This window comes from Corticium candelabrum, chromosome 13, assembly GCF_963422355.1.
Source record: "Corticium candelabrum chromosome 13, ooCorCand1.1, whole genome shotgun sequence".
Taxonomy (NCBI): domain Eukaryota; kingdom Metazoa; phylum Porifera; class Homoscleromorpha; order Homosclerophorida; family Plakinidae; genus Corticium; species Corticium candelabrum.
The window spans coordinates 2,757,501-2,785,000 of NC_085097.1; the positions used below are offsets into that span (position 1 = coordinate 2,757,501).

The 27,500-nt window shown below is 43.6% G+C and overlaps 9 protein-coding genes across 9 annotated transcripts in view; 7 read left to right on the top strand and 2 right to left on the bottom strand.

Moving 5' to 3' along the window:
• Positions 1–1,064, top strand: part of LOC134188758 (apoptotic protease-activating factor 1-like) — a 17,153-nt gene extending 16,089 nt beyond the window's left edge. Inside the window, exons 18-19 of the mRNA XM_062656950.1 lie at positions 524–646; positions 712–1,064. Coding sequence (XP_062512934.1) covers positions 524–646; positions 712–861 — 273 coding nt within the window. The 3' untranslated portion in view covers positions 862–1,064. The remainder of the gene's footprint in view (positions 1–523; positions 647–711) is intronic.
• A 1,412-nt stretch (positions 1,065–2,476) lies between these two features.
• Positions 2,477–3,752, bottom strand: LOC134188822 (uncharacterized). The gene has a single exon (XM_062657026.1). The coding sequence runs from the start codon at positions 3,594–3,596 to the stop codon at positions 2,697–2,699; it is 900 nt and encodes a 299-aa protein (XP_062513010.1). The 5' UTR covers positions 3,597–3,752; the 3' UTR covers positions 2,477–2,696.
• Positions 3,753–4,768: 1,016 nt separating this feature from the next.
• LOC134188824 (calcium-activated potassium channel subunit beta-4-like) lies at positions 4,769–5,789 on the bottom strand. The gene has a single exon (XM_062657027.1). The coding sequence runs from the start codon at positions 5,776–5,778 to the stop codon at positions 5,035–5,037; it is 744 nt and encodes a 247-aa protein (XP_062513011.1). The 5' UTR covers positions 5,779–5,789; the 3' UTR covers positions 4,769–5,034.
• A 2,712-nt stretch (positions 5,790–8,501) lies between these two features.
• Positions 8,502–9,969, top strand: LOC134188825 (uncharacterized). Its single transcript, XM_062657028.1, has one exon. The coding sequence runs from the start codon at positions 8,681–8,683 to the stop codon at positions 9,335–9,337; it is 657 nt and encodes a 218-aa protein (XP_062513012.1). The 5' UTR covers positions 8,502–8,680; the 3' UTR covers positions 9,338–9,969.
• A 1,340-nt stretch (positions 9,970–11,309) lies between these two features.
• LOC134189163 (uncharacterized) lies at positions 11,310–11,720 on the top strand. The gene has a single exon (XM_062657400.1). It carries the CDS (start codon positions 11,310–11,312, stop codon positions 11,718–11,720), a length of 411 nt encoding a protein of 136 aa, XP_062513384.1.
• A 146-nt stretch (positions 11,721–11,866) lies between these two features.
• On the top strand, positions 11,867–12,541 carry LOC134189162 (uncharacterized). The gene has a single exon (XM_062657399.1). The coding sequence runs from the start codon at positions 11,913–11,915 to the stop codon at positions 12,426–12,428; it is 516 nt and encodes a 171-aa protein (XP_062513383.1). The 5' UTR covers positions 11,867–11,912; the 3' UTR covers positions 12,429–12,541.
• LOC134188495 (uncharacterized protein K02A2.6-like) lies at positions 12,435–14,706 on the top strand. Its single transcript, XM_062656657.1, has 6 exons — positions 12,435–12,551; positions 12,618–12,803; positions 12,851–13,261; positions 13,333–13,495; positions 13,869–14,346; positions 14,406–14,706. Exons 1-6 carry the CDS (start codon positions 12,435–12,437, stop codon positions 14,704–14,706), a joined length of 1,656 nt encoding a protein of 551 aa, XP_062512641.1.
• A 1,514-nt stretch (positions 14,707–16,220) lies between these two features.
• Positions 16,221–17,499, top strand: LOC134189170 (uncharacterized). The gene has a single exon (XM_062657407.1). It carries the CDS (start codon positions 16,428–16,430, stop codon positions 17,034–17,036), a length of 609 nt encoding a protein of 202 aa, XP_062513391.1. The 5' UTR covers positions 16,221–16,427; the 3' UTR covers positions 17,037–17,499.
• A 3,331-nt stretch (positions 17,500–20,830) lies between these two features.
• LOC134189266 (uncharacterized) lies at positions 20,831–21,899 on the top strand. The gene has a single exon (XM_062657502.1). It carries the CDS (start codon positions 21,008–21,010, stop codon positions 21,611–21,613), a length of 606 nt encoding a protein of 201 aa, XP_062513486.1. The 5' UTR covers positions 20,831–21,007; the 3' UTR covers positions 21,614–21,899.
• The last annotated feature ends 5,601 nt before the right edge of the window (positions 21,900–27,500 follow it).

Below are 27,500 nucleotides of genomic sequence, written 5' to 3' on the forward strand. Positions count from 1 at the left end.
TTGAGTTGCATTGCTGTAGTTGAACAGACAGACAGACAAACAGTATGTTTTAAACTGTGAGCTGTTGCCATTTCCATACTCTCTTCTATACATCTTTGAGAGAGCTGATGTAGGTATTTTTCTGCCTGTTGTCCCTAACGTCCAAAACGTGCAAAGACCAAATTGTTTGTCTGTCTGTCTGTCTGCTGTCTGTCAATACATATATTTCAAACATTGAACTACTATACACCATGTAAGCAAAGCAAGTAAATACTATCCAAGCCAATGTCTGTCTGTCTTTCTGTCTGTCTGTTTGTCTGTCTGTTGTTCTGTCAGTCATTTTTTGTTTATCTTTTTTGTGTGTCTTGATCAGTTTGTCTGTCCGTTTATGTTTGTAGGTCTGCTTGTCAACATAGCCTGCTTACTTCTTCCTTTCTACATTCACAACTACGTGTTAATGTCCTGTCGTGTCTGTCCAACAGTGTGACTGTACTTGATTCTCTATGTACTCTTTGTCTTGCTCATGCATCTATCACTTGCTAAGGTGTGGGATCTTAAACAAGGGAAGGAAGTTGCCTGTGCCAGGGGTCATGAGGGTTGGACAGTGAGCATTCAGTTCTCTCCAGATGAAAAATCAATTGTTTGCATAGACAAGAACAGTGTGAGGGTAATACATTCATTACACTCTACTCGCCAACCACAGCAGTTGTTGTTATCATAACTATGTTATAGTGGTGGTCTGTTGACGGACGCCCTTTGCAGACATATTACATGAGGGGACAGTTTCCTAAGTTTCTTCGAGTCAACAGAGACTTTTCGACGTTTGTGACAGTTGACGATATCGGGTATCTGTATGTCCTGCAGCGACTACAAGTGGACTGAAGCAAAGTATGATGATACTTCATGCAGTAAATCAAATAATATTGCTGTTCTGAATCAAATAATTTTGCTGTGCCAAATCTGTTGCATAAGAGGCATCAATAGTGGTGTGCATGTTTAGGTGGAATTTGATACAATTGGTGTTGCTAGAAATGAGACAAAATTGTGTTGCTTGGTACTAGACTCTAGTGCTGTTTTCAGTGAGAGTTGCGTGTATGAGCGTGTTCGCACCGACGTCTGGACTAACTATGATTAGGCTAACGATTAGGCCAACACACAGCTAACTATGATTAGTAGTCACGTGGGCACGCAAGTGTAATTAGCCTCAACAGTTTCATCCGTCATACCGGCGTGAATTGTCTTGACGAATCCATTGCTTTTAGGTTTTGAAGAGGGAATCATTTTGTTTGCTTTCTGGCAGCTCCTTCAGGGACGGCAGGAAGTTGTCACAGGTACAGGCACGCGCGTAGTAGACATCTACCTGCGCTTCCGTATACATCGCCATTTTGTTGCTGCTTTTGTGTTACGTTTGACATACAAAACCACATCCGAAACATGGGGGAAACATGGGGGAGGGATGCTCCTCTGTACACTACCTCACGTGCCAAAGTCACGTGCAACCACTAACACCACTAATGTGGTTGTAATACTACTCTTTACAGCATTAGAATGGCGTTACACTAAAATCGTGATTAGGCGGATGTGAATGAGTGGCATTAATATTTGTGCAGCCCAGTGTGATCACGCTCTATGTTTGTCATGTAGTTGATATTCTGTGCTGTTCCCATACAGGGTGGCAAACCATGCTACTAAAGTGTTCAGGAGTGTACTAGCTAATGGGGGTGATTTGGAGGGTGTGAATGAACCAACCCACTTCAGTTAGAGGTTTGCTTGTGCCTCTGTAGACAACCAATCTGCATGCAATGTTTGCACCAGATGTAGATTCTGTAACTGCTAAAGTACTGGCCTGAGTTCCATGGTATGTTCCAGATGTAGATAGATCGATGTAAGCAGATTTAGACTGCAAGTCTCCTTGGCGTGTAATGTGCAGTGTATATCAGTATTACATTTATACTATGCATACTTACCAATGTCTTATAATACAATGCTAGCGGAGCAGGGTTTGTCCAACCTTCCAGAAATATTGGTTCAAGTGATTAAATAAATTAGCTATTTTTAAGTTTAAAATGGGCAGGGCTTGGGCACGCAAGACCTGGCCCACTCAACATCTGGAGTGCAATAGACTTGGTGTTAATAAATATATGTAGAGCAACTTGAACTGAGTGGGAGGTCCACTAGAACACTGAAAGAACCGACCCATCAATTGTCCCAGGTACATCCCTGATGTTGTGCACATGTAGTGACCAAATTTCAAACTCGATCAGAACTAAGGAAACAGGATTGTTTTGACTCAGTCTCTCAGATGGAATATTAATATTAATCTATTTGTAGTACAAACATGTATTTCAGATTCTTTGCCATGACATGTTTCTTGCCAATTTTAGTATTATGGTATGCATACATGTACAAGAAATGAAGCGTTTGGTATCAATTATGAACATGACTGTTTTCAAAGTATGAGGGACTCGTTGCTCACAATAGCCAATGAGAGATATCCTTGCCATAGTGCCAATGCCATGAGTAGAATGGTGTTTGATAGGTAGCACAGCAAGACATACAACATTGCAATACAGTCGAGTGTTACGTCTTGTCTTATTGTAAAAAAATATATACCAATCAAATATACTCTATCATATGTTTGTCATTATAAACGCGAGTGTCATCCCATTGGCCAAGCTCCCTTAAAATTTAAGAGCAATTAATTAATTAGCGGAATTTTATTGACTGTCTCCGGATTGTCTGCTGTGATGTTCCTTCGTAAATATGTGTCCATATGCCGTCTCAAACTCCTTGATTCTTTTCTGGAATCTGTCTCGTGCTGCTGCCATGATCTCCCATTGACCTTTTCGTGCCACCCGATACGCATAGTTCCAAGCGACGATACAATGGACTTTCGGATTGTCACGAAAACGAACACACTTGATTGGTTTTGATTTCTCCTTCGTATCGGGACCATCGGCCAAATTGATAACGTTCGACTCGGAGAGGCTTTGATGTATACAAAGTCTGTGATATTTATGAAGTAAGCCGTTCGGTGCACTCCAACTCTGAGATCTCGATAAAGACCTCTGCAAACTAGAGGAGCAATGAAAATCATCAGAAAATGTAATGTCATCGTCCTCGTCATCGAGTTCGCCCAAGTCGTCTTCGTTACTTTCTTCATCCGAGAAGTCACTGCACTCGTCAGCTGTAAAATAGTCGTCACTCTCACTCGAGTCGCTGTCGAAGCCCACGAAGAACTTAACTGGTTTGGGGCAGTTCCCGTATGTCGTAGTGCGGACTTCCGGTTCGGAATCCGACGTCACACAGTAAGCATCAGAGAAGTCACTGCAACCGGAAGATCCAGAATTGGCTAGCAACCCATTGTCGACGTTATCAGGGAAACATTGAAGGCATTCACTGTTGTTTATAGAAGATGTCGAGTCTGCAGGTTTCCTGCCCACGCCTAGCGTCTTCACGTCTGACACAGCAGAGCCGTTGAAGCGAAACATAGAGGCGAGATCAACACCGACCAGTGGGCTACCATTGACTTGGTCCGTGACACTGTAATAATCTCTAGGAAGTCGCGATCGTGGAGGAGCGTTTTCCTGGTTCTCGTTGTTTACCACATCCACCATTTCCGTTTTTGTCCGCCGTCTCTGTTGCTGTACTGATAGGAAATCACACCGTCGACAACTTCAGAGAAAGAGAGAGATGAAATCATGCTCGCAGACTAGACAATAGAGATAGTACACGCGTACAGTACCGCTTGTACACAGTAGCGCGCGCTACATTCTACATCCCACGTGGTTCCAGTCTCCCACGTGGGTTGGGGTCGCTTCAACTGGTTGTGGCTGAATCGGCAAAACCGCATTTCGTCACATCAGCAGCGAACAAGAGCGTCAGAATGGCTGAAAGCAACTCGCGGATACGGCTACATCTGGTGTACTACCTCAGTCTCTACTAAAAGTAGTAAGTCGCTAGGCAGCCTCGAACTTCAGACATTTGTGCTATTCTTAGCTATTACTACATCGGATGATCCTGGTGCCGTTTTTCGACCCTTGCTACAATCACAACTTATCAATTAGTAGACTCTGTAGTAAAATTATTGCATTTGGGAGTAATGCAGTGACGCAGGAAAATCGCTTTGTTCATGGCCGACCCTCTTGACTCCGCGGTTTCTACGTCTCTGCTACCGTTAATTGATAATTATTCCTAACTAAAGTTCGTTTTTGAATGCATGTGCGCAAGCTTCGGGTCTGCGTACGCAAGCTCTTGCCAATGAAGCAGGCCGTTGTCTGCATGTGTGTTCTGTGTCTACAAAACACGCGTAGATTCTCAAAAGCGTAAACTCTAGACTCAACAGCTCGTACTAGTCGTATCTAGGCAAGTACGTTGGCAGCCTGCGAGAACCCTGATCATGTAGAGTACTATAGCGCTCAACTTGTGTCTCACGCAGATTTTGTAAACTTCAGATGTGGTTTCCTAATGTCTCTAAATTTAGAGCCTAGAAGTTCCGAATGTCTAGACCGTACATCCGTACATGCGTAAGCATCCGATGAAGTCAAAGGTGGAAACTACGGTACCTAACAAGAAAATTCGGTTCGAAATGGTTTTTTAGTCTAGCTGTAGAGGAGTCAGGACTGATGTGTGGAGCGGTTGGTCAGTGATCATGATTGAAGTTTGTTGCACCGTCAAGTTCACCAAGATCTTCGCTCGTTGTATGTAGAACTCATTACGTTCACACATACCCGCAGTTTTCACACGGATCAGCGCGTGATCTACGCACACACAACACGTGATATCTGTAGGTGCTCGAAGATACACTGTACCACTGTTTTGCATTTATCCGCGGTACACTGTACGCTATATTTACTCGATCCCTTGAAGCAAACTGCGTGCCTACATAAAAACACTATTACTGTCAAGATGGTCAACTGCAAAATTTCTCAGGTAGTATCGTAAATAGGCTCTATCATTACTGCATATCTAGATATATAGTACTAGAAAAGAAACTTTACTTGCTACTAAATCGGAAAAGCCACTGCATACATATATACACAGTACGTTGCTATTTTATACTGAAGTGCACCTGTAGTACTTCACATCCGATTCTAGACTACTCTCTTCACCGTCCGTCTCATCGCACACCGACTCGCCTCTACATCGCCAGTACAGCAACGCAACGACTAGAACGAACGAAGCAAATGCTGTCAAAGAGGGGACAACGAGGTAGGGCAGCGGATCGGACGGAGCTCGAAGCAGCACAATGTCAGGTCGTGATGTGTCGTAATAGCACTTGTATTGCGATCCGGGACGACCGTAGACCTGGGCAATCATGCGAAACTTGCAGTCGGGATAGTTCGAGCAGCGCAACGAATCGCTCGTAACGGCGTCGATGTCCCACAGGAGGAGCGCCGGCGCCGTCCCTCGTTGCAAATGTGTCGTCGCCAACACTTGCTGGCATGTGAAGTGTCGCTCGCACGGTACGAAATCGTTTCCGCAGTCGTAGCTACACGAGAACGGCACGAGCGCGTCGATCGAGTAGGTCGTGCAGTTGGTCTCGACGAAACTCGCATCTCGGAGTGCGGGTAGGCCCAGACGGATGAGGACGAGCAGCGCGGTCGTAAAGAGAGACAGCAACAGACCGAACAGGATAGTGAGAAGGAAAGGCTTCCAGAGAGACTGTGATTGAGACGACGACGACGACTGTTGCTTGTCCTCCATCTTGACCGTGTCCGACTCGGTTAGTCGGGCGGTGCTCGAAGAGTGTCGAGCCCGTCGAGGCGGAGCATTTGACAATTGACGTAAGTTGCTCATTAGTACACGATCCGCTCATCTCGACAAACCGGTACAGATTAGCCCGACCACAGACAAGAGATTTCCTACAATATCAGTAGTTTAGCTAAGTGTTTGGAAAAATTAGGGACTCTGGTGTATACCAAAATTGGTCTAAATGGCTCTAATACTATTGTCTGGAATAGGTGAGGTAAACAGTCGATGCAGCGCGATATGTATATGTGTGTGCAGTGCGCTGTGTATGGTAATTCTCTCGGTCAACACATGGTAGTTGCTCGTATGGGGTGGTGTCAGCCGGTTGGAGGCCGGCTGTTGACGAGGTGTGTGTGTGTGTGTCGGTGCGTGAGTGGGGAAGGCGGCGGCGGCGGCTTCCTCACGCACGAACCGCAAAGAGAGGAAACCGTTTCGATCTCGCTGACGTCATTACGAGGTGCGACTGTTGCGATTCGGTCGAGTACGGGTGGCATCTGTGATGTGTTGGCTGGTTGTGAAGGTGCGTCTCATTGATGGTGATGTCGTGTACTGTGCATGAGTGGGATCTTGCGTTTGCATGTTAATCGTTAATCCGGTTGATATCAACGACTTTCAAGGTGATAGCAGAAGTATACTTAGTAAGTTTATGTAACTGTTATATGTATTGGTCTGCAAAATTATATTGTATACTAAACTTGTTAATTAATTAATTAATTAACTTGAATCAGATACGGAAAGTGGCGGGGCATTTCGGCAGCGTGGACATGCGCAGTAGAGGCATTCTTTCGTTGTGGCGGCGCCGCTTGATTTTACCGAGGTACTCGTATAAATACTATTGATACGGGAATTTCTAACGGTTGCTGTGTTTAAACGCGTACGTCATTTAATTAATGGGGCACGCCACGTAAACAAATTAATTAATTATTTAGCAATTAGTAACATCAGAGAATTTACGTCGTAGCAATTAGCTAAAGCATTTCGTTTTGTAAATGAAGTGTGGCAATGGCGTCACTAGGGAAGACATGAAGAAGCCCAAACCTTGAAGAGTAGTGGCATTTTCCGGCAGTACACGCCCTATTGATGACTTCAACTGTGTTGATGGGATATCTCGACAAATACCCTAATTAGTGACTATTTTAGCCGAGAGACATTTGAACTCATGATTTCGTAGAGTATCATCATCATACTCGATTTTTAATAAATCTATATAAATTGTGTTTAGTCTTGTTTTTGTTTTTACACTTTCATGGTATGTTGTTTTTTGTTTACCTAGGCACTACACTTTTAGGAAGTGTATGACAGGAAGAAGTTTGTCATGATGGCGTAAAAGGCCCCCGGTACGTACCAGGAACTAGAGGTGGACACTTACGAGGTAACAACTGCTGGCTTAGGGCATCATAAATCTGTATACGTATACACAACACAACACAACACAACACACACACACACACACACACACACACACACACACACGCACGCACGCACGCACGCACACAAACGCACACACACACGCACGCACGCACACAGTACACCGTTGCTGCTTGAGCATGCGTACCGAGGCATTACAGGTAGCCTAATTATCTGTATGTATGCAAGAGAGTAAGGGATTCAGACTGCCAAGTTAATTACCGCGCTATTGGGAGTAGAAGTTCCGTGGTTGGCCAAGAGCAACCGCAGTGTCACCGCACGCTGCGCAGTCTCTTGTACTTCAAAAACAGCGCAACACCCTAGGCAATCGCAATCATACTAACTTAACTAGTTTATTCTGTTACGGGGAAGTACCGCTCATGGGTATTTAACAGTAGCAATCCGCAATCCTCTGTAAGTATGGTTGTTAGAGATCAGTGACGTCGCGGGGAGGCTTCAAAACTAAGAAAGCCACCAGTCGCTCCGCTGTATACTGTAATAAGACATGACCTTGTCTAGAAGGCCACACCCATACTATACTGGGACCATGGCCCACGCAGGCTCTTCTACACAATGTGTATATGCAGAGCTGCCAACTCTCCCACATTGAGCGGGAGACTCCCACATTTGCATGGGACCTTTATTCCACATACCCGCATTTAGCATCAAATCTCCCACATTCTGACCATTGGTGGGCGTGCTTGTTCTGTGTAACCATACAAATGTACCCTTAATTAATTAATTAATACGTACTTGATATCATTGTCTATATAGGTGGCAGCCCCTCTTTCCATCCGGCTCTTTCATACATACTTAGTCACAATCAGAGTCTCTAGGCCCAACATTGATCTAGAAGGAGTCGGTAAGGCAAAACTGCCCGGAAGTGGAAAAGGGGAGGGGCTGGGTATACCAAGGATTAATATCAGTTTTATATTGCTGGGAAAGCGATCGAAGAAGGCCACATGCAGAACAATAGAATCTAGAACATTCCAACTAACTGCGAGAATGTGTATACCTCGTTCTTATATTTAGTCTAGGCTTATATTTTATTAATAGGCAGTATAGTACCTACAAGTTCTGTGTTTTACCTTTGTTGCACTTTGCTTATTTATGTGTATTGTTTATATATTATTTAACACTTAATACGGTATAATTTATTGATATTAAGTTAAAGCTATTGTAAGCGTGACAAAAATTTGTTAGACTCCCACATTCCCCGCATTTTTCTTGCAAACTCACGCAGTTTGATTCTACTAGGTTGGCAGGTCTGTAGATGTGCCTTCAATACATAATGAAGCTATAGGCAGACAGGATCAGAGGACATATATATATATATATATAAAAACAGGCATGCAGGAAAGACTGTCTGCTAAATCTGCACTATTCCCGTCGTGTATACGTACAAGAACCTTCTTGATTGATTGCTAGGCATTCGTCGCTGTCCATTATTAGCTAACAGCCACCCGTTATACTATCAGAATGCGTAGCTAACAGCCACCCTTTATACTATCAGAATGCGTGTGTCCACTTCTAGACATCAGCTATGTATATGCATGTATACAGTCATGGTCATCTGTCCGCCTTGTGCGCGCAGTATCCAGATAAAATGGAAGGCAACGACAAAAACGAGAAGAAGACGCAAGAGTGCAGAGAATTTCTCATGGCAATGACACTCGGAGCCGCACTCTCGTGCGTCGTCCTGTCTATCATCATTTTCTTCACCAAGGGAGTCTCAAATATCGACCTCCTAGCCACCATCTCTACCACATGCACGACCGCACTAGTCGACCAGACGACAGTCGCCGAATGCAGCTACGATTGCGGCAACTACGCAGACAGCCAGTGCATGTTGACATACGACTGCTGGCACGTCTACGCGATCGTCGAGGACAAGCCAAAGTCGACGGTTCCGTCGCAGCTTTTTTGGAACTTCGATTCACGCGAAACCAACTGCTCGAATTATCGTCGATGCAACGGTCGTGGCGTCTCGATAAAGTATGAGGAAATAGGCGACGAGTATTCGTGTTACTACGATTCGTCTCGACCGAATGCTGTCTATCTGCATCCTCCGAGAAGCCCATTACCGTACTTGATCGGATCTTGTCTGACCGCAATTGCCGCCGCCGATGTGATTCGAGACTGTCTCGTAGGCACAGTGCTGAGCCTCTTGAATACAAAGAGACGACCGTCTAGAGTCTAGCTAGAGTAATGTATGGACTCATTATGTTGCTGATGTTGCATCACCCTTAAATAGATCGTAAGTCAGTAGCTATAGACTCTAGACAGCTTTTTGACTTTTTGTCTAGTTTTGTTGCCTGTCTGTAGTCTCACTGCTGAGCGTAGCGAGGCTTCTAATCCGGGTCGCACAACAGAAATGGGCGTGGTCCCATATGGATCTCCATCGAGCTTTTGGTATGTATACATACGTGTGTGTGTGTGTGTGTGTGTGTGTGTGTGTGTGTGTGTGTGTGTGTGTGCGTGCGTGTGTGTGTGTGTGTGTACACACAAATCTCAAATTTCTCGTCCCCATGACCACGTTTCATGATAGGACCTACCATACAAATCGTTTCCGTGTCCGACTACAGATGAGTCTAGGAACGATTCGTCTAAGTGACCGAATGGCGGCGAAAATGCTTCGTAACTTTCGTCGCCCCATCCTTTGTATTGTAGCTAGGGACTGTGTGTACTTGACAACCAAGAAACACCTTCAGGAGTTGAATGCCACCTACATTCAACTGTTCACACGTCCCATACTACAATCAATCCTTAACTACACTGTGCTGCATCTAACACTGTTACGATATCAATTTCTATGTCAATAGCTAAATACCATACCACTGTCGCTACAACGGAACTGAGTGCATACCTAGACTGTGCATTTCAATTGTCTTGATCACGATCGCAAAACGACGACTACCTATACCAGGTCTCTAGACGTAATCTAAACTACTAGGGAGTTTGCATGTTTACTACCATGACAGCTAGGGTTTCAACAAATACGTATTGTTGCCGAGCGTAGCGAGGCCTCTAATCCGGGTCGCACAACAGAAATGGGCGTGGTCCTATATGGAGCTTTTGGTATATATATTATATATATATATATATATATATATATATATATATATATATATATATATATATATATATATATATATATATATATATTGTGTGTGTGTGTGTGTGTGTGTGTGTGTGTGTGTGTGTGTGTGTGTGTGTGTGTGTGTGTGTGTGTGTGTGTGTGTGTGTGTGTGTGTGTGTGTGTGTGTGTGTGTGTGTGTGTGTGTGTGTGTGTGTGTGTGTGTGTGTGTGTGTGTGTGTGTGTGTGTGTGTGTGTGTGTGTGTGTGTGTGTGTGTGTGTGTGTGTGTGTGTGTGTGTGTGTGTGTGTGTGTGTGTGTGTGTGTGTGTGTGTGTGTGTGTGTGTGTGTGTGTGTGTGTACACAAATCTCAAATTTCTCCTCCCCACGACCACGTTTTATGATAGGACCTACCTTAAAAAAATCGTTTCCGTGTCCGACTACAGATGATTCTAAGAACGATTCGTGCAAGTCACCAAACCACGAAGATAACGCTTCATGAATTTCTGTCGCCCCATCCTTTTGTATTGTAGCTAAGGACAGAAACACCTTCAGGAGTCGAATGCCACCTACAGTCAACTATTCACACGTCCTGTACTATAGTAAGATCAATCCTTTACTACACTGTGCTGCATCTAACACTGTTGATAGTCAATGTTTGCTGATATAAATTTCTATGTCAGTAAATACCATACCACTATCGTTACAACGGAACTGAGTGCATACCTAGACTGTACATTTCAATTGTCTTGATCACGATCGCAAAACGACGACTACCTATACCAGGCCTATATACGTAATCTAGACTACTAGGAAGTTTGCATGTTTACTTCCATGACAGCTAGGGTTTCAACAAATACGTATTGTCTAGCTAGGACTCGGCGTTTCAGTAGACGGTCTGAAAGCTCCGTTGGAAGTGTTTCTCACGAACGCGAGGCGCCTACGGATACCGTAGAACTAGTCTATGAGTTGTGACGTGTACAGTTAGAGTACGTTCTTATGACGTACATGTTGATATCTATAATACAGTTACACACCATGGTGACAGGGTAGTGGATTGACGACAAGAGACATCGTTCTGAACCCACATTGTGTCGATGACCGAAAATGAAGCAGAATCGTCAGCGTCAGGTGAGCCGCATGTGCAGTCTGCAGGTTTCCGCCACCACATTTCCCCACCCACACCGCTCAACATCCGTGGTGATCTCACACAACGGTGGAGAGATCGGAAACAACTCTGGGATGGCTACTACCTAGTCACAGGACTGGCGAAGGAGCTGGATGCTTATCGCCTTGCCGTCCTCGTGAACAGCCTCGGGCAAAAGGCGCTAGAGACTTACAACGCTCTCAGATTTGCCGACCCAGCAGACAAAGCTAGATATGAGTGTGTGATTGAGGCTTTGGAGAATCACTTTATGGGCATAGCAACGAGATCTACGAACGTTACGTGTTCTGTAAGAGAGATCAAGAGGAGTCAGAGTCGTTTGACGAATATTACATGGCGTTAGGAGATTTGATTAGGCGATGTGCGTATGAACAGATGGAGAATCCAACTGAGCAGCTTCTCAGGGATCGCATCGTGATCGTAGTTCGGGATGAACAACTTCGCAAACAATTACTAGAAAAGAAGAGTCTTTCGCTGAGTTGAGTGCATTTCCTTATGCAAGGCCTATGAAGCAACAGCTCGTCGAGCAAAGCATATGGCCTCGGGTGAAACGGTAAATGCAATGAAGACAAAGTCGACATCAGGTCGCAAACAAGGCAACCAAGGTACTGAAAAACAAAAATGCCTCAACTGTGGACGCTTTCACAAGAAAGGACGCAATAACTGTCCAGCTACAGAGCAAGAGTGTTGGGCATGTGGCAGAGCAGGTCACTATGAACATATGTGTCGCTCCAGTACCAAGCAAGAGGGCAGAGACAAACACAAGAAGAAGACAGAGACAAGAGTACGTCAGTTTGAAGATGAGGACACTGATGACGATGAGTATGAGAGGTTCATGATGATTACTTCGACCCCAAGTGATGAAGAGGTCAATACACTGAAAGGGGAAGTTTGTTTTAAACAACAAATTCATGCATCGATGCTAGTCAATGGACAACCTGTCAAGTTCCAACTAGACACTGGAGCCAGGTGCAATGTCCTTTGGAAATTGGATGTACCAGCAGGTATTCGAGTTGAAGCCACCTTTCAAAGGCTAACTTTATTTAATTAGGAAGTTATGAGTCCGTGTGGCAAATGTATGGTCGAGTTGATTAACCTAAGGAATCACAAGAAGTACAGGGGTGAATTTATTGTTGTCACCAATGCTCCATCATCTACGTATATTAGGGGCAACGTCGGTGCAGCAAATGGGTGTGATCGAAGTAACAATTGATTAATGCTGTATCAGCTCCCTCTGTAGAAACTCGGCAAACAGGGTCAACAAATGGAACATTGTCAACACCACCTAGAACAGCTATGGCAACATAAGATACAGGGACAGAAAACAGTGGAATTGCAAAAGGAATTAGTCAAGAAGTATGTTGATGTTTTCTCAGGTGAAGTTGGTTGTTTTGAGGGTAAATTGCATCTGGAAATTGACCCGCAAGTGAGTCCTGTCAAATTGCAGTACGCAGGACACCAGTGCATTTGAAGGAAAAGTTCAAAAAGGAACTTGATCGCTTGACACAGTTGGATGTCATTGCCAAGGTTGATAGTCCAACTGATTGGGAAATAAGAGTGTACATTGACCCCAAACCACTCAATAGGGCCTTGAAACGGTTACAGTACCCTTTTACAACACTGGAAGATGTGCTACCTGAACTGGCAATAGCGAAGGTATTCAGTGTTGCAGACGTGAAAAATGGTTTCTGGCACGTGAAATTGGAGGAAGAATTGAGTTACCTTACAACGTTTGGGACACCATATGGGCGTTTTCGATGGAAAAGGATGCCGTTTGGAATAGCACCAGCACCTGAAGTTTTTTTGCAGAAGCTATGCCAAGCCATTGAAGGGCTTCCAGGTGTATTCCAAATTGCTGATGACATCCTTATTGTTGGTGAAGGTGTACCAATGCTGATGCTATTGCAGACCATGATCGCAAGGTAATGTGACTGTTGACTCGATGTTGTGAAAAGAACATCAAGCTCAACTTGGAGAAGTTCAAGTTTCGACTACCAGAAGTTTCATATTCAGGACACCGTCTGTCCGCAGAAGGGCTAAAACCAGATCCAAAGAAAGTTCTTGCTATCATACAAATGCCAAGACCTTCTGATGTTCCAGCAGTTCGTCGACTATTGGGTATGATCACATATCTGTCACAGTTCTTACCCAATCTAGCAGACATGTGTGAACCCTTCCTGTACTAACGCACCAAGACACAGAGTGGCGCTGGTCTATAGAAGAAGAAGAGGCATTTACTTAAGTGAAGAAAGCTATTTCAACAGCTCCAATACTGCGTTACTATGATGCTAAGAAGGAAGCAGTGTTACAATGTGATGCATCAGAGTCAGGATTGGGTGCAGTTTTGATGCAGGCAGGTCAACCCGTTGCATTGGCTAGTCGTGCAATGAAACCGTTGACCGTAGCTATGCTCAAATAGAAAAGGAGCTACTAGCAATCGTGTTTGGACTCGAGCGATTCAATCAGCTTACTTTTGGATGATTTGTTACAGTCAAATCGGATCACAAGCCTCTGGAATCTATTGCTAAGAAGTCACTGCCATGGGCTCCAAAGCTTCTTCAACGGATGCTTTTGAGAATTCCGAAATACGACATCGAAATCGTGTATAAACCGGGCAAAATGATGCTTCTAGCGGATACACTCTCGCGTGCGTATCTTCCTGAATATAATGACACAGAGAGCCTGGAGGATGACAAATTTATGATGTTCTTTGCTGAACTTGAAAACATCAACATGTTGGAATCACTTCCAATTAGTGCTGAGAAATTAGCTGAAATGCAAAGAGAAACTACACTAGACAGAACACTTCAAATGCTTACAGAAGTCGTTAAGGAAGGATGGCCCCCCAACAAAGGCTCAGTACCACTGGAGATACGACAATATTTCAATTTCCAGTCAGAGACTGCCGTCTCAAATGGTTTGCTTTTTCGAACAACCGTGTCATTGTGCCATCAGCTATGCGCAATGATGTAGTGAAGAGAATTCATGGTTCTCACATTGGCATAACTGGATGTCTGTGACGTGCCAGGGGATGCGTATTTTGGCCTGGAATGTCAGCAAGTGTGCGTACAGAAGTAGAGAAATGTGAAATCTGTAGGTCAATGGACCAAAGGGAACAAAAGGAACCACTTCAATCACACTCTATTCCTACCCGTCCGTGGGCAAAGCTGGCTGTTGATCTATTTCATATTGATGATCAAGAGTTCATTGCAATTACAGATTACTACAGTAATTTCGTTGAAGTTGAATGTCTGCACACGACCAAGCCATCGGAAGTCATTAGGATTCTGAGGAGTCAATTCGCTAGACACGGAATCCTGATTGCTTAGTTTCAGACAATTGTCCCCAGTTTGCTTCTGACAAATTTCGATCATTTGCCTTTGAGTGGGAATTCGAACATGTAACATCAAGTCCGGGACACCCATAGTCTAACGGCAAAGCGGAAAATGCAGTGAAAACCATCAAAACTCTATTGAAGAAGGCAAAGCTAGCAGGCAACGGCCCATAGTTAGCGCTACTTGATTTCAGAAAATACACCTACGGAAGGAACGGGAAGCAGTCCTGCACAACGTTTGTTTAGCAGACGCACTAAAAGTTTGCTACCTACCACCTGTACACTGTTAAAACCATCAGTACCAAATAGGCAACTCGAGAAATTGGTCCAGAAACACAAGCTAAAGCCTGTGATCAAACTGCAAAATTACTAGCACCTCTAGGGGCTGGTACAACAGTTAGAATTCAGCCAATACGACAAGGCCAGACCACCTGGAAGAAGGCAGTAGTTTCGAGAGTGCTCCCAAACCGTTTCTGTGAGGCGACAGCAGAAGATGGTTCAGTCTACCGTCGAAATCGATGTCATCTACGTGCTGCAAAAGAACAAACACCTACAACAACATCACGTGGAATCAAAGTATCAAGTACCTCAACCATTACCAAAACCATCAGAAAACCACCAACAGAGCAAAGATCAAATCCGTCAGGAAATCACCACACCGAAATGTGTTATCTGAACAAGACAATGAACCAACTACCACCCATTCAACAAAGCGTCAGACGAGGAAACCACAAAACCACGTTTCCCAGGCCAAGCCAACAACCAGTACCACTATCATTACCAGATCTGGGAGACAAGTCAACCCACCAACTTATTTGGAAAACTATGTGACTTGGTGACGGTTGACATAAATGTTAGCTGTGTTTGTGAGTTATTTGTTAGTTGTAGTCTGTTCTGTGTTAGACTAGCCACAAAAAACATACTTGTTTATAGAAAAGGGGATGTGACGTGTATAGTTAGAGTATGTTCTTATGACGTAGATGTTGATATCTATGATACAGTTAGACTCTGAGAGCACGCGGTACACACCGCGTTACGCTGTTTATATATTATTTAAAACTTACTACAATATAATTTATTGATATTAAAGCTATTGTAGGCGTGTCAAAAATTGTTAGACTTTCGCATTCTCCCTCATTTTTTTCTGCAAACTCACGCATTTTGATTCTACTAGGTTGGCAGGCAGCAGCCAGGTCTGTATAATATGTGCCTTCTATACATAATGAAGTTATAGGCAGAGAGGATCAGAGGATCAGAATATATCTAATATATATATATATGTGTGTGTGTGTGTGTGTGTGTGTGTGTGTGTGTGTGTGTGTGTGTGTGTGTGTGTGTGTTTGTGTGTGTGTGTTTGTGTGTGTGTGTGTGTGTGTGTGTGTGTGTGTGCGTGCGTGCGTGCGTGCGTGTGTGTGTGTGTGTGTGTGTGTGTGTGTGTGTGTGTGTGTGTGTGTGTGTGTGTGTGTGTGTGTGTGTGTGTGTGTGTGTGTATACAGGCATGCAGGAAAGAGTGTCTGCTAAATCTGCACTATTCGCGTCATGTATACGTACAAGAACCTTCTTGATTGATTGTTAGGCAGCAGACGCTGTCCATTAGCTAACAGCCACCCATTATACTATTAGAATGCATGTGTCCACTCTTGACATCAGCTATGTATAGGCTATGTATACAGTCATGGTCATCCGTCCGCCTTGTGCGCGCAGTCTCCAGATAAAATGGAAGTCAACGACAAAAACGAGAAGACGCAAGAGTGCAGAGAATTTCTCATGGCAATGACACTCGGAGCCGCACTCTCGTGCGTCGTCCTGTCTATCATCATTTTCTTCACCAAGGGAGTCTCAAACATCGACCTCCTAGCCACCATCTCTACCACATGCACGACCGCACTAGTCGACCGGACGACAGTCGCCGAATGCAGCTACGATTGCGGCAACTACGCAGACAACCAGTGCACGTTGACATACGACTGCTGGCACGTCTACGCGATCGTCGAGGACAAGCCAAAGTCGACGGTTCCGTCGCAGCTTTTTTGGAACTTCGATTCACGCGAAACCAACTGCTCGAATTATCGTCGATGCGACAGTCGTGGCTTCTCGATGAAGTATGAGGAAATAGGCGACGAGTATTCGTGTTACTACGATTCGTCTCGACCGAATGCTGTCTATCTGCATCCTCCAAGAAGCCCATTACCGTACTTGATCGGATCTTGTCTAACCGCAATTGCCGCCGCCGGTGTGACTGTTGGCATCTGCTACGCAAGTTATCGGAGACGGTCTCGTAGGCACAGTGCTGAGCCTCGTGAATGCAAAGAGACGGCCGTCTAAAGTCTAATTTAGCTAATGTATGGACTCTCTAGGTTGCTGATGTTGCATCACCCTTAATTAAATTGATCGTATATTAGTAGCTAGAGACTCTAGACAGCCTTTTGACTTCTTTTCTAGGTTTCTTGCCTGTCTGTAGCCTCATCTATGAGTCAGGTAACAAAGAGCGAGAAAGTAGATATTTACAGTTGGAATACGCGTACGCACACTCGTATCCTATTGTCACAGGCCCGTATACGATAGTAAGCAATGAGACGGCGGAGGACCAGGATATCTAAAGGGGAGGGGCTGACTACGCGAGACTTTTATTAGTATATTTACGTGCACCAGCACTTGTTCAAGCACGTGCATATACGGGCGTGCGAGAAGAACACTGCATGGGTAAGCACGAGTCATCAGACTGTCTAGCAATGTGCAATAGCCATACGTAGAATGTATAGACCATTTATCGTACATACATACATACATACATGTGAGAGACCCTTTATTATGGTTACAAACCTAAGGGGAGCAACTACAGCTATGCCTAAGCTGCACTCTTACAGCTGCGCACAATAACAGCTAGTAGCTAAGCTCAAGTTATCCAAACGTGACTATAATATAAGCATTACAATTTAAAACCACGAGTCACTGTTCCTTCTTGACCAGATGGCGTAGGAAGAGCAGATTACTTTACGACGTATAGAATCGAAAAGAGACGATACATACATACATACATACATACATACATACATACATACATACATACATATATATTTAAACTGATCTTGGACAGACTAGCCATCTGCAATGTTGACAATGTTAGGTGGGAGTATGTGTGATTTGTTTGCCCACTGTTAGTGGGTAAAATATTGTATATATACATCCAGAATGTCCAAAATTTGCAAGCACGCTTCGAATGACTACTAGTCTGCTCTAGACCATCAGGTGGTGATTTCTTTTCTTTTTTTCATATTCATAATACAAATGCGGCAGAGACAATAAGTAAATTAATTAACACAATACAGTTACATGGTATTTACTTTAGCGTCTTCATAAAATTTTAGAGTGTAGTTCAAAAACGGAATACTGAGTGCTGTTTATATCAAATGCCAGTTGAATAATAGTCAATAGTCAAGAGTATTGTATATGGCACCGTTGGTAATACCGCATTACGAGTTGGCTAGACTCATGCAAGCTTATAGACAAGAAATTAAAATTAATAAATTCTAGAGCTGTCGTAATGTGGCAATGGGTTATTTAATTAATATAGAAGTGGTGCATGTACAAGCGTGTAGAAGCATCTAGACTTCTCGTTGTATGAACTAAGTATATCCTGCCTCGTGTGGCTAACTTCTTTCCACGTATACCACTTGTATGGCCTTGTTGTATTTATTTCTCAGATTCCTAATTTGTTGAGCCCATGCACGCACCTATGGGGATCTCTCGTTGCGTGTCACTGTGTATGATCAGCTAGCATTTATGAGAGTCAGAGTTTGCTCTAGTTGCACTTACATCTTTTACGTTAGTCGCATTTATAAACAACTTACAAGATACAGTAGTATGAAACGAAACTCTGCAATTGTAAATCACTGTCTCACTGAAACGAAGATATATATATATATATATATAGTGTGTGTGTGTGGTGTGTGTGTGTGTGTGTGTGCGTGTGCGTGTGTGTGTGTGTGTGTGTGTGTGTGTGTGTGTGTGTGTGTGTGTGTGTGTGTGTGTGTGTGTGTGTGTGTGTGTGTGTGTGTGTGTGTGTGTGTGTGTGTGTGTGTGTGTGTGTGTGTGTGTGTGTGTGTGTGTGTGTGTGTGTGTGTGTGTGTGTGTGTGTGTGTGTGTGTTTTCAAAACGTCCTTGTTTGATAAAGCGAGTGTACAACAAAGACACTGATCTAGACCACCAATTAGGTGTATGAAGTCTCAGCCAATGCGTGTGTACAGTACTCTCTTACATATATATATATATATATATATATATATATATATATATATATATATATATATATATATATATATATATAATCGAGTGCGCTAAACGTTGGATTCTGTACATGCGCGTATAGAAAGCTGTGTTTGTAGGTTGCATGCACACAAACTACCCTGACGACGAATTGTCGTGCTTCAATACCATAAAATATTGAACGTCAACGAGAGTCCAGACACAAATATCTTATGAGTACATATTCTTCAAGTCCTCTTGTCTCTCATAAATTATTACATCGTTGCATCAAGCCCATGGAAGCGACAATCAATATCGTTATACGCATGTGCCTGCCATGGGGAGACCACGACCCCAAAATAGTAGTAGAAGCTATAGTATAGGTGTGCCCTCTAGACAATAGACAAGGTCTCATATAAATTATTTCCAGCAATTTGGAGGTCCAGCTAGCGACACTCTTGATATATTTTAGGTTCTCCTATCTTTTTCATCGTAAAACTGCAGGTCGTTCAACGACACCTAGAATACAGTATGCATGCACTCTGCAAAGGATCCTTACATATATGCGCTGACCTTTACTGCATACTTCCTTTCTCAATCTTGTTCTTGTCAAACTTGTATGGCGACTATTAGATGGAGAAGAAGCCTCATGCCGCGTTTCTTGTATGTACTACCTCACCTATGAAAGGAACACAGTTGCAGACAGCGTCAACGTTTCTCTTCCTGTTCATCTGTGCATGCATGCGTGCATGCAATCTCTAACGGAAAATAAATTTTTATTTGAAGTCGTTTGATTGATATTGGCAGTGCCAACGTATTATTTTGAGATTTTGATATGGACATTCTCCACCTCATCTCCCTCCCTCCCTCTCTCTCTCTCTCTCTCTCTCTCTCTCTCTCTCTCTCTCTCCTCTCTCCCCTCTAGCTATTCTCTATTAATTAATATCAAAAGTGAGACCGTATACCTCAGGAATTAGTAATTTGACTAATAATCGACATGCATGCATGTGTATAAAGTCTGTATGCTAAAATTTAATGTCAATTGTGCACATTTATGTATCTACAGTGTTTTGCGAAAATATCTTTAGGTACATCACTTAGTCTTGTCACCCGTTAGTTAAACAGATATGCGTTGTGTGAACTATTATAGTAAACTATACAGGGCCGTAGGAGCCAGCTTATCTAGTCCGGCCATGGACCACTTTTTCTAGAGTAAACGTTCACAAGTGACCTATTTCAGGGCCGCAGAAACGGGTCCTGTCTGTCTGTTTTGGGCCAAACCATCTTTCAAAACTGTACTGGGGACAGTCGATGATTAATGGCCGAAACTTTCTGTTGAAACTATAGGTGATTAAATAAATAAAATATTTATAGTTAATTAAACATATTGACCACCTTCACTTAATATTAATTGCTATCTAGATCAGGCAGGTCATGTTGCATAGCCACATACTTATACGCGTATTACAATTGTTGGTAAACGAGAGTTTCAAGAACCTTTTATATAACTATCCAATACATTAGGTAATATTGTATGCTGCTCTTTTGGCGCATTATTTTGGACTACACCCTTTTTGCGCTCGTTAGGCCGGATCGCTTTTGAAATGCTTCCGTAGCACTAATCGTTTTATGTAGGACATCAAACATTAATGGCCATAGTCACACGCAACGAGACAGACCATCTTCGAATCTAATTGTCTAAATAGGGTCGTACTCAGTACAGATTCTCATTTCAACTGCTACACGAACAGTAAATGTGTGTGTGTGTATATATATATATATATATATATATATATATATATATATATATATATATATATATATATATATATACTCTAAATGTTGTGGGCTTCTTCAACTGTATTAGTGTCCTTTTCTCTAAACTAAGTAGCTCTTTGCATTTCGGATGAGACGGTGCATATGACGAACACCTGGTGAAAGCGTCCATTACTGTGTGGTTTAATTAATTTATTAATTATTTCCAGTCTGTACTCGTATGACGTACATTGAGCTGTTACTTTCCTACAGTTATCTGTCATTACCTAGTCGAAATGCAGAGCGATCAACAGGGAGAAGATGACATTGTTAAGAAATTTATTAGAGCAATGTTCATGGGAGTCTCCCTCTCATGTCTAGTCGTGTCTCTGCTCATACTCTTCCTCAAGGGACTTCCTGCACTCGGAGACCTAGACTATGTCCGCAGCAACTGCACGACAGTCGAGCAAGTGCACAGAGGGATTGCCGTCTGTAGCTACAATTGTTATAAGTTAGACAAGAAATGTACACGAGAACTCGAATGTTGGCAGGATTTTGTGCGAGCCGAACGAGGCGAGGCGACACGAGATTTGTTACTGCTGCTCTACGACGCGAACTCGGATTCTACCGGTTGTTCTAATCTTCGCGGCTGTGCGATCGACGACTATCGAGACGGCAAGCAGTATTATACATGTTATCGACATCCACTGCGAGAAGGGGTGGCTTACCTGCATCGTCCAGCCAATCCACTTCCGTATGTGGTGATACCGTCTGCTATATCGGTTGTCGTCATTTTCTCTATTTCTGGATTTCTTTATTGTTACTGTTGCAACAAGGTATGTGTGAGAAGAGTGCACAGAGACATTGGTCATCATCACAGGCCGAGAGTGACTTCGGTATAGAAGAAAAGATATACGTACGTATGTCTTAGCACGGACGATTTAGGTTGAGGTTGGACCTCGCGTGAGTCTTTGGTATCTCTGGAAGCTACTTTCATCTGTTTATAGTTACTAGCATGCTTGAGCTAATCTATAGCAGGCACTTTAGCAATAGGGAAGCTATTCTCGCTTGTAGAGATTCTAACTGTTCACAGTTGTGACAGTGGCGGATCCAGGGTTTTACTGAGGGGGTGGTGTAGTGATAATTTCTACTTATTATGTCACTATAAATCAATTAAATTTGCTAGAAGCGTCGACTGACTCTATTCTTACGCCGTTTGTCTGGGAAATTCTTTGAAGGCATGAGAGTATGACAATGTGGTTTCCTGTTTCAATTATCCAGATTTTATCATCATCTGACAGTCTTTCGCCTAATTGAAGGTAGTTCCGTGAATTTTCATCAGCAGAGGCGTGCAAGGCGTCCAAAGAAAACAATTTTCTTCAACAGTTGTCATTTGGCCCTTACCAATGTCTCAGGTTGTGTAGTAGAAGTAACGACTTGTAAGACAGTCTCCTGCGGTCGTATTCCGTCCTCGGACGTGTCTTCCACTCTTCCTGCTTGAAGCGGAAAGTGCTGGTAGTGGCACTGTCATTCTGTAACTCTGTTCATGTCCAGAAGATTCTCGCTTCGCAGGAGATTGCTGTTTCCATAGTTGCAACAAACTGCGCTGGTCGGCGGCTCGACGTTTCCGCAACGGTCTGGACATAATTACTTAGCAAAGCAACTCAATATGCTAGAACTTTACAGATGCAGAAACGGAAGCAAGCACACCTACTTCGGAATTCCTGCGAGTAGCCTCGAAATACAGACAAAAGAAGACCAAGCGATGATCATTATTCTTGATGTCAGATCGCTTATTCATGATATGATAACTAGCCTACTTACAACTAGCCTACAATTTTAGACACTATTACAACTAAAATAATTGCACCAAGTTTCTATCAAAATCGAAGAGTTCTATATCACTAACCGGGGGAGAGGCGCTCGCCGTGCGCTCGATGCGGGTGTCATAGAGTATTGAGCACAGTTAGAGTCCGTATAACAGATTTTGACTACGTATAGAGACATATGTCTATCTAATTAGAAGAGAACTATCTGCATTTCTGTCTGTCTCCAGATAGTCTAATCTCGCAGCTGCATGTGTTCATGCATGAATGATGGCCACAAATTTCTAGACGAGTTACACTAAATGGCTCTCTATCAAAACGAAGGAGTCGTCTTGAGAACGGTCTGAAAAATCGACAATTGCTGCTGCAGCTCTTCTTGCACGAGTCAGATTTTTTGATTTTCAAAAAGGTATTTCGGATCTTTGCTGGATCGAGCATGTGTGTCGATCTTCAGTAGCTAGATCGAGGGCAGTGGATGTGAATCGTTTTTAATTGGAAGTCCGCAAAGTCGAGGAGAGATTTGATAAACTTTTTAGCTGAGACTTCCAAACTAAATCTACTTTGTCTCTTGCCGGCGACGCCGAGTCTAGTCTACAGTAAACCTTGTTTGTGCATGAACAGGCATACAAAGAGTTAGCCCCGTACCAGACCCTCTCGCGCCGTCGTGCCCGGTTCACGTATAACGACAACGCTGGATAGCACAAGACACGATGTAGAACCACACCGAGATTCCAGCTGTTTTGTACTAATACCTATCGTGCTCCCTCCCACGCAAATAATGCCAAATTTTCACTTGTCACAAATAGTAATGATCTCAAAACGTAACCATACCGTTCAGCAACAACAACCCAAGCGGAGTCTTCCTAATTCGAAAGATGCGAAGAGCATCAGAGAGTCAACGAACCACGTCTGAACAGCCGTTGCCGTTCCAAGCGGTCGTCTTCTTCGTCCAACAGCGCCGCCATCGTCGATTGTACGGGAATTCTAACAACTAACGTCAATAGAAACATTTACTGAGTATAATCTTGCCAGCAGCTCCTTTCGCACATTTTTTAGAACACTTTGTTCCGCCTTTCTATGGTGTCAGTGTCAACCAGTCAGCGTTTAGTATATAATTTGTTCCACGTGAGCTCTAGTATCTCCGTCTAGCTGTTTTTCATAGTAACCAATCATCAGTCGTATTGTAATTTATAAGCTTCTGTTTGGTCAAGAGTTCCTATCTAGATTTCGACCGTTACTTCTCCATTGAAGACAGCAGTAATCCGGGGTAACTCTGTGAGTAATTTAATTTAATTAATACACACCCGTATATCGCTACGTGAGTGAATGTAATTGTTGTACAGTAGCGTGATCTTACTACAGTAGCCTAGCCTTCTGCCAATCAGCATGTGGGCGGCCGTCTCACTACGACCTAGGATGGTTGTAAATTTTACTGCTTGCTCTGGTACACGTTTGTCTACCGCATCTATTGTGGTAGCGACCTTGCATACTGTACCTAAAAGTAGATCTATCGCTTACCATAGAGTCGATTGTGTAACTTGATTGGACATCCGGGACGGCGAAGCGATAGCAACAAAAACGCCTCCTAAATCGCATAGGAACATCTTATGAAACTCATAATCCTACGCAAGTAGTTATAGTAGAAGAGTTTCGAATTCTAAACTGGACGGAAGACGCTTCACGCTGGGACAAGATATTCACGCAGTTGGCCCAGTCAAATAGTAATTAGATTGTACAAACCAGGATAACTCCACAGCAGTGGAACTGTAGGTAGTGATGTTGCAGGTTTTGTGGATGTGGAGTCCGCACAGATTACGAGCTTCTCATCTCGCAAAGAATACCGTCACTAACAACTTCATCTGGGCCATTTGAGGTTAAAGTCTCACGCAGCCAGCTCCTCTCCTTTTTGACTTCCGTTTGCAGGGAGAGATCTGGCAAGGTTTCTTTGATGTCTTGGTTCTGCCGACCCCAGCATTCCATGGGGCACAAAGACATAACAATGATATGTTAATTGAGATTAGCGAGCAACTGATGGGAACGCACTACTAACTATCCGCATGTACAGGGAAGTTTTCGCTTTTGTTTCTGTTGCAGATGCTACTAGACTTTGTTCTAGTTCATTTGCTCTCACAGTTTTCGTGGCTGCCTGCTATAGGCATGGTAAGAGAAGCGCGCAGGTCGTCTTCTTGTACGACAACACTGGCAGGTGAGTTGTTCTGGAAGAACAACTCACCTGCCAATGTTGTCGTACATTGAAGAACGTACAACTCACCTACCAATGTTGTCGTACAAGAAGACGACCAGCTTGCTTCCCTTACTATGCCTTTAGCAGGCAGCCACGCAACCTGCGAGAGCAAATGAACTAGAACAAAGTCCAGTAGCACCTGCAGCAGAAACAGAAGCGAAAACTTCCTTGTACATGCGGATACTTTAGTAGTGCGTTCCCATCAGTTGCTCGCTTATCTCAATTAACATATCATTGTTATGTCTTTATGCCCCATGAAATGCTGGAGTCGGCAGAGCCAAGACATCAAAGGAACCTTAATTTCCAGCCGCCAACGGAAGTCAAAAGGAGGAGGGGATGGCTGCGCGAGATTAATTTGAGGTGAACCGTCGTATGGTCCTAGCTGCCCTCGAGGCTATCATGGACGTAAGCTTGTATCCAGTTTCTGCATTACTGTGTAGTAACCTTATATTCTATGTTTATTAATATATTTTTATTTTTTTCTTATCTATTTCTTATATATTTTGTATATTTTATTTATTGTTATATTTTTCTTCATACTCTTTGCTGTTAGTTACAGAGACTCGTGGCTGTTGTTGGACTCTTGGAGGACTCGGCTTGTGTTCAATGAACATGTTCAAGTATGTTTCTTGTACACATGAATTTCCTACTGTTGTGTTGAATTGGTTGCCTGTGTTCAGGCTATTGATGCTGCCCCATCACCAGTAGAAAGACTGCAGCTGAAGTACAGGAGATCGAGAAGGCTACTGATGATAATGTTATGTAACTAAATATGAACAAAATCATCATAATCTAACATTACTACAGTAGTTTGTGTTGAACAGATGATGGAGCTCCATCTGTGAGTGCCCCTATCAACACATGTACAGCAGTCTCGTGCGACTGAACATGACAGAAACGTGGCCATCAGTCCCTTTTGGGGCATGGCGTCCAGGCTGTCATTTCCGTCGGCACTCACAAGATCCTGGACTGCAAAATCCAGAGCAAACATTGTCGATCATGCTTGCCAAATTCGTGGGCAATGGGACACGATGACATTTGTCTATTGGGAGTGGATGGATGCTCATCGACCTCATTGTCACATCAACTATCATGCATCGTCGAACAGCATGGAGTCTGCCGAGGCAAAGGAGATGTGGAGCCGGTCAGTGGACAGGCATGATCTTTGCTATACCATCTTTGTCGGAGATGGAGACAGTTCCACACACTAGAACATCAAGGACGTCTATGGGCCAGACCATCCTGTAGAGATCGAAACATGAGTGTTGTACTCATGTTCAGAAACGTATGGGTAGCCAGCTTCGGTCACTGGTACTTGAACATGATCGAGTCTGTGAGTGTGATTCCTTCTGCTGGCGGCAAGCGGAAAAGAATCAAAGGATCACGTGGTCTGACAGCAACAGGTAAACATTTCTAATTGGTTTGTTGAGGTTTTGTCAATCTAATTATGGTTGATTTGTGTGTTTAGATGCAGAATTACTATGGGAAGGCGATCGGAGACAATCTGGGCGACAAACCCAAAATGATCCGTGCCATCAATGCCGCCATCTATGGTCATTTCTCTAATGACCATCAGCACTGCCCCGAAGGTGAGAGACGACATATGATACAAATACAACAGGCAGATTCCCAAGTATCATTGCCGGTACAAAGAGAAGGACATTGCACCAGAGGTTTTGGCTCTGCTGCATGAATTGGAGGAAAGCCATCAGCGCCTCACTGATCCTGATCCGCTAGAGAAAGTGCAAAGGGGGAAACATGCACAGAACCTCAATGAAGCACTCTATAGCTTGATACAGAGGCAAGCTCCAAAACACACCTTTGGCTCCTTTCAGGTAAAACGTCTAGCTTGTTGTTAGGAATCACATGATCATCTTTTTATTTCCAACACACTTTTACTTGTAGGTGATCAAGATCGCAACAGCTCTGGCTGCGTGATCCAGAGAAACGCAGGCAATCTGGGTCTTCTGAGAGTTTTAGAGACAATGAATATCATGTACAACAGTGTGTCTCGTTTTGCTCTAGAACGTCTCGATCAGCAGAAGGAAGACTAGCACACAAGGAGAAACCAGAAGTGAAGAAGCGGCAGCAGGTTCTTTGTGCAGACCGCACAAAGCGACAAGATCATGTGAAACAGACCAAGGAACAGTCTTACGCACCAGGTAAATCTAGGTCAGTGATGAATCTGTGATTGGAATCAAATTTGAAATTTGTGTCAATAGCTAGGTGCCTTCGTGTTTAGTGACCATTGCAACTTGACTGTGACCAGCAGGGACCATCTGGTGTTGGACTGAGTCAGCTGCAGAACCGACGGGCCACTAAAACGAAGCAGCCTGCGAGGAAGTCAAAGAAGAGACGAGATGTCTTTGATTCCTCGGGAGGACAGTGATGTCGATGATGCTTCTTCCTTGCCTGCGGATAGAAGTACAACCAACAAGAAATCAGCTTGCATCAGACATCATACGAGTCGAATATGTATCGACAACTATCCATTTGATGATGACGATGATTGATGTCAATGCATCGTGAGTCTGGGGAGAGTAGCCGGTCGCAATACTACTGCGCGTACTGTACTGCCTGGAGAATGCTGTAGATTGAGCTCACAACTTGTTCTTGGGGATGTCTGCATCACTATCCACTCTCTTTCAGACTTTTTTTTGTAGGTTGTGCTAACTTCCTTAGTGTACATAGTCTACTAAGTACGTATGTATGTATGTA